General features: G+C 47.2%; 1 protein-coding gene across 2 annotated transcripts in view; it reads right to left on the reverse strand.

The window, feature by feature from the left end:
- Positions 1-257: 257 nt before the first annotated feature.
- Positions 258-12830, reverse strand: part of STRN (striatin) — a gene marked incomplete at both ends in the record, with an annotated part of 116533 nt that continues 103960 nt past the window's right edge. For both annotated transcript variants that reach the window (XM_080711484.1, XM_080711483.1), the window contains 3 exons: positions 258-427; positions 515-601; positions 7253-7357. In XM_080711484.1, coding sequence (XP_080567610.1) covers positions 258-427; positions 515-601; positions 7253-7357 — 362 coding nt within the window. The remainder of the gene's footprint in view (positions 428-514; positions 602-7252; positions 7358-12830) is intronic.

A 12830-nucleotide genomic window follows, 5' to 3' on the forward strand; every position in this document is an offset into this window, starting at 1 on the left:
AAAAGTGCCTCTTTGGGGGAAATTTTGAAACAGTTTTCAGGCTCAAAGATTCAGCTGAGCTTGCAGCAACCTGAACAAACCTTAATATTAGAAAACAGTACACGAATTGCAAAACTATACTTTAACAAATGTTCTCTGTGCTCCTTCAGCAGAACAATAGGACAAGATGAGCTGATTCCTGCCCTGGTCTTCTTAATGTATCTCTTTTGTGCAGTTGAATATTTTAAAGAACTAGAAGATGAAGATGATACATGGTGTCATACAAAGACTTTAGCCAGTGCATCAGCCCCAGCACTTGCTATATAGCATTTGGATGGGTGGAAAGCTACATCATGAATTGATTCTTCAAATTTTTTCCGATGCGCTGTGAACTCTTGTATACACGTCTTACTTTCTAGATTCCATAAACGTATTGAACAGTCATGACCTATATTAGAAAGGAGATTAAAAGAAACAATTACATTAGCATGAATATGATAAGAACAAATAAATAATCCATAGCTGATGTACTTACTGCCAGACATCAAGTAGAGGCCGTTAGGATCAACTGCTAAACTTGTAACTGCTTCAAGGTGAGCTACCATGGAGTGAATCAGTTTGCCTTTGGAAAAAGAGATTGTTATTCTTTACTGATGATTTTCCTCATCTTTACCATATACCAGAGCTCCATGTTACATCAATTTTTCTAGTCATCCCTCTCTGCCCTTTTGTATCAAAAACTTTTTCCATCATTTACAACAGTACACTTGCCCCTCCTGCCTTTAATCAGGGTAATATGGGGGGGGGGGCGGAGCTCATATTTCAGATTATACTTTTGTCTTTTAAACCACAAAGTGAAACTCATTAATTTATACATTTTCATTAATTAGAACTTACACAATCATTCATTTTGCATTTAGCTACAGATAAATGATATGAATTTTTTTAGAACAAATTCAAAATTCAGAGAAATGACTGAAATAAAGAAACAGAAAGAAAATATGGCCACAATTTTAGTGGGAAACAACATACAGAATAGAATTAAGAACATTAAATTATCACTAGCAGCTATGCCCAGTCAGAAAGTTACCCTAATTAGCATAGCCAAAAGCAAATCAGGAAATGTTGCTGTTTATACAAACTACTTTCTTCCCAACACAGCTCTTCATCAATTTTCTTTAAGCTGGTCAAATGTAATGCAATAAAACCCAGGAAAGTCCTATATTCCAATCCAAATCAATTAGGACTAAAATTTTATTATAACACAAAGACCAACAAATGGAAAAACTAATAAAACAAACCAAATGACATATAGGATTTCTATCTACAGCACACTAAATAGCACTCTTCAGTAACTTAGTAACTAAATACTGAATAAAGCTATTCAACAAAAGAACATTAAATCAAATATAATAATCATATGCCTCTGCTTTCAACATGTTTCTCCTTTCCCCCATATATTCCAACAGTTCACAGCAACAGACTGTTTTTAATGGTCTTCAAATGCATTCTTCATTACATTCCTAAAGATAACCTTGGATCTACAAGAATAGAGCACCTAGACTCTGGGCCCCGGCCGAACTGCGCGTAGCACGCCAGACCCCTGGAGAAACCGGACCCAGTAAGACGCTGGGTTCTGGGCGGGGGTCGTGGGCTGGGCACGCCAGATGGGGCCCGGGTCGCGGGACTCTGGGCCCCAGGCCGAACTGCGAGTAGCACGCCAGACCCCTGGAGAAACAAGGCCCAGTAAGACGCTGGGTTCTGGGCGGGGGTCGAGCACAGGGCACGCCAGCTGGGGCCCGGATCGCGGGACTCTGGGTCCCGGCCGAACTGCGAGTAGCACGCCAGACCCCTGGAGAAACCGGGCCCAGAACAGAAAAAGATAAAGAAAAATATCGGAGAGGTGGTAAGAAAGCCGTTATGGATGCCAGGACACTGGAGATGCAGACAAAACTTATCTAAATGCACTGGAACTTATGGAAAAATTCGCCGTGAAAGAGGACTGCTATTTCTCTATATTGTTAAGAATCTCAGACATCACATATAAGGAGAGAGTTTAGCGGAGACCAAGGAGAAATGCGGTGTTGAAAGAGTTCTTCGCGATGGTGGTAGAGACTTGTATTCAGGAGAAGCAGAAACCGGATCTTACCAACTTTATTTTTTTGGAGAAATTACACCAAATGTCGAATGCTACCATCACGCATGCTTAAGAACACTGGACAACATTCAGAGTGGAAAAAGAGCCTGGGAAGGATTTGAAACGGTGGAGGCAGTGGCAATGCCAGTGGCCAATATTCGGGGGAGGAAGAGATCTGATACATTACAACTGGAACCTTTGAAATAATAACCACAGAGACAGTGATAGGAACCTGCTGAGGGGTTAGGCGGGCGCCGGGGCCAGTGGCCGACATCGGAGCTTGCTGTGAGGCAAGGCCACTACTGAGGCCTCCGTGGCCGGGATTGGAACCTGCAGAGGGGTTAGACCGATGCTGGGGCCAGAGAGGCCGGCAATGGAGCCTGGCATGATGCAAGGCTTGTGCTAGGGCCTCCGAGGTCGGGTCCGGAACTTGCTGAGGGGTTAGGCCGGTGCTGGGGTCAGCGAGGCCGGCATCGGAGCCTGCCGTGAGGCAAGGCCAGCGTTGGGGCCCCCGAGGACGGGACCGGAGCCTGCTGAGGGGTTAGGCCGGTGCTGGGGCCAGCGAGGCTGGCATCAGAGCCTGCCATGAGGCAAGGCCGGTACTTGGGCCTCCGAGGCCAGGATAAGAGCCTGCCGAGGGGTTAGGCCGGTGCTGGGGCCAACAAGGCCGGCATCAGAGCCTGCCTTGAGGCAAGGCCGGTACTGGGGCCTCCGAGGCCAGGATAAGAGCCTGCTGAGGGGTTAGGCCGGTGCTGGGGCCAGTGAGGCCGGCATCGGAGCCTGCCTTGAGGCAAGGCCGGTACTGGGGCCTCTGAGGCCGGGATCGGAGCCTGCCGAGGGGTTAGGCCGGAGCTGGGGCCAGCGAGGCCGGCATCGGAGCCTGCCTTGAGGCATGACCAGTGCTGGGGCCTCCGAGGCCGGGATCGGAGCCTGCCGAGGGGTTAGGCCGGTGCTGGGGCCAGCGAGGCCGGCATCGGAGCCTGCCTTGAGGCAAGGACGGTACTGGGGCCTCCGAGGCCAGGACAAGAGCCTGCCAAGGGGTTAGGCCGGTGCTGGGGCCAGCGAGGCCAGCATTGGAGCCTGCCGTGAGGCAAGGCCGGTACTGGGGCCTCCGAGGCCAGGATAAGAGCCTGCTGAGGGGTTAGGCCGGTGCTGGGGCCAGCGAGGCCGGCATCGGAGCCTGCCTTGATGCATGACCAGTGCTGGGGTCTCCAAATCTGGGATCGGAGCCTGCCAAGGGGTTAGGCCGGTGCTGGAGCCAGTGAGGCCGGCATCGGAGCCTGCCTTGAGGCAAGACCGGTACTGGGGCCTCTGAGGCCGGGATCGGAGCCTGCCGAGGGGTTAGGCCGCTGCTGGGGCCAGTGAGGCCGGCAACGGAGCCTGCCGTGAGGCAAGGCCGGTACTGGGGCCTCCGAGGCCAGGATAAGAGCCTGCCGAGGGGTTAGGCCAGTGCTGGGGCCAGCGAGGCCGGCATTGGAGCCTGCCTTGAGGCAAGGCCGGTACTGGGGCCTCGAGGCCAGGATAAGAGCCTGCTGAGGGGTTAGGCCGGTGCTGGGGCCAGCGAGGCCGGCATCGGAGCCTGCCTTGAGGCAAGGCCGGTACTGGGGCCTCTGAGGTTGGGATCGGAGCCTGCCGAGGGGTTAGGCCGCTGTTGGGGCCAGTGAGGCCGGCATCGGAGCCTGCCTTGAGGCAAGGCCGGTACTGGGGCCTCGAGGCCAGGATAAGAGCCTGCTGAGGGGTTAGGCCGGTGCTGGGGCCAGCGAGGCCGGCATCGGAGCCTGCCTTGAGGCAAGGCCGGTACTGGGGCCTCTGAGGTTGGGATCGGAGCCTGCCGAGGGGTTAGGCCGCTGTTGGGGCCAGTGAGGCCGGCATCGGAGCCTGCCGTGAGGCAAGGCCGGTACTGGGGCATCCGAGGCCAGGATAAGAGCCTGCTGAGGGGTTAGGCCGGTGCTGGGGCCAGCGAGGCTGGCATCGGAGCCTGCCTTGAGGCATGACCAGTGCTGGGGCCTCCAAGGCCGGGATCGGAGCCTGCCGAGGGGTTAGGCCGGTGCTGGGGCCAGCGAGGCCGGCATTGGAGCCTGCCTTGAGGCAAGGCCGGTACTGGGGCCTCCGAGGCCAGGACAAGAGCCTGTCGAGGGGTTAGGCCGGTGCTGGGGCCAGCGAGGCCAGCATCGGAGCCTGCCGTGAGGCAAGGCCGGTACTGGGGCCTCCGAGGCCAGGATAAGAGCCTGCTGAGGGGTTAGGCCGGTGTTGGGGCCAGCGAGGCCGGCATCGGAGCCTGCCTTGAGGCATGACCAGTGCTGGGGTCTCCAAATCCGGGATCGGAGCCTGCCAAGGGGTTAGGCCGGTGCTGGAGCCAGTGAGGCCGGCATCGGAGCCTGCCTTGAGGCAAGGCCGGTACTGGGGCCTCTGAGGCCGGGATCGGAGCCTGCCGAGGGGTTAGGCCGGTGCTGTGGCCAGTGAGGCCGGCATCGGAGCCTGCCGTGAGGCAATGTCGGTACTGGGCCTCCGAGGCCAGGATAAGAGCCTGCCGAGGGGTTAGGCCGGTGCTGGGGCCAGCGAGGCCAGCATCGGAGCCTGCCTTGAGGCAAGGCCGGTACTGGGGCCTCGAGGCCAGGACAAGAGCCTGCCGAGGGGTTAGGCCGGTGCTGGGGCCAGCGAGGCCAGGATAAGAGCTTGCCGAGGGGTTAGGCCGGTGCTGGGGCCTACGAGGCCGGCAGCGGAGCCTGCCGTGAGGCATGACCAGTGCTGGGGCCTCCGAGGCCGGGATCGGAGCATGCTGAGGGGTTAGGCCGGTGCTGGGGCCAGCGAGGCCGGCATCGGAGCCTGCCGTGAGGCAAGGCCGGTACTGGGGCCTCCGAGGCCAGGATAAGAGCCTGCCGATGGGTTAGGCCAGTGCTGGGGCCAGTGAGGCCGGCATCGGAGCCTGCCTTGAGGCAAGGCCGGTACTGGGGCCTCGAGGCCAGGATAAGAGCCTGCTGAGGGTTTAGGCCGGTGCTGGGGCCAGCGAGGCCGGCATCGGAGCCTGCCTTGATGCATGACCAGTGCTGGGGTCTCCAAATCCGGGATCGGAGCCTGCCAAGGGGTTAGGCCGGTGCTGGGGCCAGCGAGGTCGGCATCGGAGCCTGCCTTGAGGCAAGGCCGGTACTGGGGCCTCTGAGGTTGGGATCGGAGCCTGCCGAGGGGTTAGGCCGCTGTTGGAGCCAGTGAGGCCGGCATCGGAGCCTGCCGTGAGGCAAGGCCGGTACTGGGGCCTCCGAGGCCAGGATAAGAGACTGCCGAGGGGTTAGGCCGGTGCTGGGGCCAGCGAGGCCGGCATCGGAGCCTGCCTTGAGGCAAGGCCGGTACTGGGGCCTCGAGGCCAGGACAAGAGCCTGCTGAGGGGTTAGGCCGGTGCTGGGGCCAGCGAGGCCGGCATCGGAGCCTGCCGTGAGGCAAGGCCGGTACTGGGGCCTCCGAGGCCAGGATAAGAGCTTGCCGAGGGGTTAGGCCGGTGCTGGGGCCAACGAGGCCGGCAGCGGAGCCTGCCGTGAGGCATGACCAGTGCTGGGGCCTCCGAGGCCGGGATCGGAGCATGCCGAGGGGTTAGGCCGGTGCTGGGGCCAGCGAGGCCGGCATCGGAGCCTGCCGTGAGGCAAGGCCGGTACTGGGGCCTCCGAGGCCAGGATAAGAGCCTGCCGAGGGGTTAGGCCGGTGCTGGGGCCAGCGAGGCCGGCATCGGAGCCTGCCTTGAGGCATGACCAGTGCTGGGGCCTCCGAGGCCGGGATCGGAGCCTGCCGAGGGGTTAGGCCGGTGCTGGGGCCAGCGAGGCCGGCATCAGAGCCTGCCGTGAGGCAAGGCCGGTACTGGGGCCTCCGAGGCCAGGATAAGAGCCTGCCGAGGGGTTAGGCCAGTGCTGGGGCCAGTGAGGCCGGCATCGGGGCCTGCCTTGAGGCAAGGCCGGTACTGGGGCCTCGAGGCCAGGATAAGAGCCTGCCGAGGGGTTAGGCCGGTGCTGGGGCCAACGAGGCCGGCAGCGGAGCCTGCCGTGAGGCATGACCAGTGCTGGGGCCTCCGAGGCCGGGATCGGAGCATGCTGAGGGGTTAGGCCGGTGCTGGGGCCAGCGAGGCCGGCATCGGAGCCTGCCGTGAGGCAAGGCCGGTACTGGGGCCTCTGAGGCCAGGGTAAGAGCCTGTCAAGGGGTTAGGCCGGTGCTGTGGCCAGTGAGGCCGGCATCGGAGCCTGCCGTGAGGCAAGGCCGGTACTGGGGCCTCCGAGGCCGGGATTGGAATCCTGCCAAGGGGTTAGACCGGTGCAGGGGCCTATGGCCAGCATCTGAGCCTGGCGTGAGGCAAGTTCACTCCTGCGGCCTCCAAGGTCGGGACCAAAGCCAGCTTAGGGGTTTGACTGGTTCAGGGGCCAGCGAGACCAGAACTGGGTCCTCCCATGAGGCAAGGCCGCTGCTTGAGCCAGCGAGGTCTGGATCAGTCCACTGAGTAGCCAGGCCACTACTGGGACCATCAAGAGTGGGATTGGTACTTGCAACACAGCATGCACAGAGAAATATCGCAGAAAATATAAATCAGACGCTTCTCTTAATCAGCAATAACTAGGAGGAAAAGGGCAACAGGAAGAGGTTGAGCTATAGAAAGGGCCCTATAGTGAAGCAACTAATGTGACCAATCAGAGGGTATGTAATACTGGAGGACGGAGCCTCTTTAAAACGCAGGAGGTACATAAACAAATGTATCAAAGTAAATCACCAAAGAAGTGTGGGATGGAGGGAGGGGGAGGGAATGGGACGGGGGCTGGAGGAGGGCTAATTGGATGATGTGTGCTTGTATATCCTCTCAAGTCTTGTACTCCAATGTGATTGATATATGACTACAATGCACCAATTTAAAAAATAAATTAATTAAAAAAAAAAAAAGAATAGAGCACCTACTCACTAATTATGCAAACCAAAATGATTCTAAATTGTGTATTAAAGACTAGTCTTAGCATATTTGAAGGAACGAATAGAAACTGAGCCAGTAGAGTATTGTTTCAGTGCCCACTCCCTGATTATGAAGCCACCAAAAGACACCACAAATTAGAAAACTTTTAGTAGGGATATTTTAGTTCTAACAAAAATCAATTGTCAATGAATTCTCACCTGTATTGTTGTCATAGAATTTAATATGTCTGTCTTCATGAGCAGTGATGCTGATAGGAAGAGTGGGATGGCTGATAACTCTATTTATTTGGCAGGAAGAGCTGACTGTTAAAAAGAAAAAGTTAAAAGAGCAACACAAATTAGTCAAGGCTATTTTTTTTTTTTTACACAAAGGAGAATTGCTTACCTAAAAGGTTGAAAAATAAATAATGTGACTTTAGTTTGCTTTTAGTTGATTTGTTCTCCAATTACTGTCATAATTCAATGTTAGGGAAAAGAACTGCCTGAGCTACATTATACTGACCTACCTAGATACCTAAGAATTAGATTTTCCTTTCCTACCATCTGCCATGTATGGTGCCATAAAGCTTAGCCTAGAGCCCCTGACATTTCTCATTCTACAAAGTTCTGTGATATTTATGCTACTTTAACAAAGTTCCATTATTATTTGCATATAGATAATCCTCAAATTTAAATCTTTGTATATACAGAGCTCTATCATATAGTTGTTATCTCAAAAAAAATGACAAAGAGAGGAGAGGTTCTTAACCCTTTAATCTCCTTTTGGGTCTTCATCCTAACAGAAATGGTCATCTTTGATAGTCTACCATGCCAAGTTTAAAGTTTTAAAACAGCATCCTAATTGTATCTTTTTTGTGCACTATTTAATAATTTTCAAAGAGATTTGAAAATGAGACAGGCAGACAATATATCATTAAACCCTTATCACAGTGAACTCAGGAGACAAAAACAGGGCCTAAGATATGGGCAGGATGGTACAGACCTCTAACCCTAGTATTTGGGAGACTCAGGAGAATTTTAGGTTTGAGGACAGCTTAAGCAACTTAGAAAGACTCTCAGCAACCTAGTGAGAAGACCTGCTTCAAAGCAAATAATAATAACAATAATAAAAAGAAAAGGGTTGGTCTAGGAATTTTTCATAAGGACATATTCATTAGTAATAAAATAACAAATTTATAGTGTTTTAAAGCAAATATATATATATGAAGACAAGAAAAGGGCTGGGGGTATATCTTGGAGGTAAACTGTCCCTAAGTTCAATCCCCAGTACTACAATAAACAACCGGACTTATTTGAATTTCCGGTTCTCTTCCAACTAGATGACTCCAAAAAATCAGGTAAAGGAACTGCCAAAACTGATTCTTGAGCTATCACAAATTCCTCCAAAGTCCTTATAAAAAAGGAGTTAATAATTAAAAAGAGCTGATGGGTTTTGTTAGATTAAAATAACACTAATTAAATATATGTCAAAGTTTAAAGCCAGGCATGATGGAACACACCTGTAATCCCATTACTTGGGAGACTGAGATAGAAAGATTGAAGGTTTGAGTACAGCCTTAACAAGTAGTGAGAATCTGATCCACCTAGCGAGACCCTGTTTCAAAATAAAATAGGGCTGGGGGTGTAACTTGGAAATAGAATGCCTCCAGGTTCAATTCCCAGTGACATATATACAGACAGAACACACACACACACACACACACACACACACACACACACACACTCTCTCTCTCTTTAAAAAATCATTATACCAATATCCAGAGAGAAGAAAGGATGTTTGTATAAAAAACACTATTGAGACAACTTGCAAAAAGTAAACGTGAAGTATAAATTAGACAACAGTACTCTGTCAGTGTTAAATTTCCTGTTACTGATCAATGCAATGGCTATGTCTGAGAACATCCTTGTTCTTGAGAATGACATGCTAATGGGTCTAGGGAAATAGGAACATGATGTTCCTCAAGTGGTTTGGAATTAAGAACTGAGCAGATACAAAGTGAAAAAGTAAATGTAGCAAAAAAGTAATGTAGCATTAATGTTAAAAATTAATGAATATGAGTAAATGGTAGCCAGAAACTCCTATAATGTTTTCTGTGACTTTTTGAAAGGTTAAAATATTCTTAAAATAGTTAAAAAACTTAAATCTGGGAATAGGTATTTTAAGTTTACATTCATAGAGTAAAAAATAGATTAAAAACAGTCTAATCTTACTAGATTTTTATGAGGTTCTTAGATGACATCTTAAAAACTGAAGGTATTTTAGAGGCAGGTGAGTTACCTGTGCTGTTATTAAAATACAGGACAAAAATGCCACTTTACCATGTAGAATAAATTCTTGGTCAGTTATATGTGAATTGGACAATGCTAAACAAAGAGATACTTAGTCTCAAAATTCAGATTATGAGTTTTTTCCTTCAGAGACAATACACTACTGAACAATATTATTTTGTATGGGTTAGCAGAAGAAAATAACAGCAAAAATTTTTTAAGTAAAGTTTCTCAGATATTCTGAGAGAAAAGTTTGAGAATAGCTTCAATTACTCAGTTTTTTTTGTTTGCTTATTTTTGTTTTTTTTTTTGGTGGTACTAGGGATTGAACCCAGAGTCATTCTACCTCCACGCTACACCCCCAGGCCTATTTAATTCTTTATTTTGAAGCAGGATCTTACTAAGTTGTGGACAGCCTCACTAAGTAGCTGAGGCTGGCCGCAAACCTGTGATCCTCCTGTCTCAGCCCCCCAAGTACTGGGATTGCAAGTATATACCACCACACCTGGCTCTTGATTACTTTGAAAGTTGGAAAATGAATAGGATAGAAATTAAATAATGAAGAAAAGTAAGAGTTCTTCCTTGGGAATACTTGGAAGATTCTTTGCGATAAATAAGAGAATTAGGAAGAATGCAAAGAACACTAGAAGTAAATCTAACAATGAATCTAAAGACAATCCTCCAAATATCCAGCTTGTGATTTAGAAATGGTGTGCCTTTACAGTGGGTTTACAAGTACCCAGTAACTACTCCTAACTATATCATAGTCCAAGTGCCACTCACATCAATGAGAAGAAAGGTAATTTATTCTTACTCTAACAAGCATCCTTCATTTTAATGCTATGTGAAATTCATCTTCACCTTGAGGGATGTTTAGTTTGAATTTTAGTTTTTATTTTTTATTTTTTGTGGCACTAGGGAGTGAACCAAGGGGCATTCTGCCTCCAAGCTATATCTCCAGCCCTATTTTATTTCATTTTTTAAAATTTTGAAACAAGGTTTTGCTAGGTTCATAAAGTCTCACTAGTTGCTGAGGCTGTTGTCAAATCTGTGATCCTCCTGTCTCAGCCTCCCAAGTTCTGGGTTTACAAGCATGAGCCACCACATCCAGCAAATTTTAGTTTTTAAATTCCAGAGTAGAACAACAAAATCAAATATAAATAGCAAAGGGGGTATAGCAATGCACACTTGTAATCCCAGTACGTGGGAGGATGGGATAGGAGGATTAAGGGTACAACTCAATGAGACCCTGTTTCAAAATTTTTTTTAAATAATAAAAATAATAAAAGGCTAGAGGTGTAGCTTAGAGGTACAATGCCCCTGAGTTCAACCCTTAGTAAAAAAAAAAAAAAAGCCAGGTTTGGTGGTGCACATTTGTATAGGCTAAGATAGGAGGGAACATCACAGGTTTGAGGCCAGCCTTAGCAATTTAGTGAGATCCCATTTCAAAACAGAAAATGAGTTAGGGGGTTAGCTCAGAGGTAGAATGCCCCTAGGTTCAATTCTAGCACCACAAACATAATTAAGTACATATAAGAAATAAGTAAATATAAACAGCAAATAAAGAGTCTATAGTAGAATGGAATAAAAGATTGTTTGCTTTATACTACTTTGAAAGTAATTTAAACCGGTTGTAATCTCAGCATTGGGAGGCTGAGACAGGAGGATCACAGTTTCCGAACAGCCTCAGCCACTTAGGCCCTTTGCAACTCAGTAAGACCCTGTTTCAAAATAAAGAATAAAATATAGGGCTGGGAGTATAGCTCAGAGGTAGACTGCCCCTTGGTTCCATCACCAGTACCCCCCAAAAAAGTAATTTAATTTGTTAAGATATGTCTGGATATGTTAATATAAGTTAATATAATTATCATTTATTCCAATTATGTTCTTTGTATTCTTGGCAATTAAAAAAAATGTTTCTAATCCCAGAAAAAATGTCTTATTACTTTATGTCCATACATGTTGGAGAAAAAAAGTAGTCACCTAATTCAATTTATCTATCTTACCCACCAGACTTTAACAACTTGTACCATTTATTTAAAATCAACATGTGCAACTCAAGAGATTCAAAGAATTGGCTCTGAAGGTTAGTGCCAAAAATGATCATATTCTTCTTAATTTCATGTGTGTGTGTGTGGGTTTTTTTTTTTTTTTTTTTTTTGGTGGTACTGAGGTTCCTAGAAGCCCTTCTACCTACGGGTTACACTCTCAGATCTATTTTTTATATTTTTATTTGGAAACAGCGTCTCTTAAGCCAGTATGGATGGCTTTGAACCTGTGTGATCCTCCTGTCTCCGCATCCCAAGCGCGGGGATTACAAGCATGCGCCACCACGCCCGGCTCATGTTTATTTTAATACTATGTTTTGGATCATATATTTACATGTGATTTAAATTTACTGAGATCTCAAAACTATATTTCTTGGTTAAAAAAATCTATTTTCTTTTTCCAATTCCATCATCTCAAATTTTCTTCCTCTTTTACATCCAAGTAGTTCAAAGTTCTATTCATGACAACTCTCCAAGTAATCCTCACAGCATATGAGAAGGGAAAGAAAGAATAACAAATTAGGAAGAGAAAATAAAAAAAAAATCCAAAATTAAACAAGTGAAATCTGGGGAAAGAAGGGAGAGAGACAGACAAGTGAATGCACATGTACACACATGCATATACATGTAATGTTCACAAACAAGTATGCACATGCACACACTATGTAGTAATTTTTAAAGTCAGATCTCAAAGCAACATTATATGCATATGTGGTTTTCTTCAATTACAATCTAAACTATGCATATATAGATTATGACTAAAAACAAACAGCAATCATTAAAAAGAGTCAACAACCAAAAAGATTCTGTAATATTTTTCATAACCTGTGAAGGCATTTATTTCTGACTTTTTTTTTTTTTGCAGTATTGGTGATTGAACCCAGGTCATTCTACCTTTGAACTATATTCCCGTCTTTTTATTTATTCTTTATTTTGAAACAGGGTCTCACTGAGTTGCAAAGGGCCTCACTAAGTAGGCTGTCCGCAAACCACAATCCCCCTGTCTCAGCCTCCTAAATGCTGGGATTACAAGCGTGCGCCACCATGCCTGGCTCTCCTGACTTCTTATATCCAATAATAACTTTCAGATTTGGGGTTCTGGTAGCCATAATGTGATCTATGTTCTAATCAGTATTGAGCTGTATCAAGTTATATTATTAATATAAAACTGATTTTAAAATGAAATTATAAAAAATAAAAGATTTTCTATTCATAGAAGAAATAGTCTTTTTCAAATAGAACTAACAGTTAATTGCTTGGTATAAAGTAAACTTGACATGTATTATAATAACTCAAATGCAGTTTCAAATAATTTAATTCTATATGTACATAAAATTAACTCAAATGCTTAAAAATCAACTGTAAATCATTATTTTCTCCAAAGTAAATGTGTTCTGAAATTCAGGAGGCAGAACACTTTGTAACAAGTACTTTTAATGGTACTGATCCTAGTAGTTATA

This window comes from Muscardinus avellanarius, assembly GCF_963383645.1.
Source record: "Muscardinus avellanarius genome assembly, chromosome: 15".
Lineage (NCBI taxonomy): Eukaryota > Metazoa > Chordata > Mammalia > Rodentia > Gliridae > Muscardinus > Muscardinus avellanarius.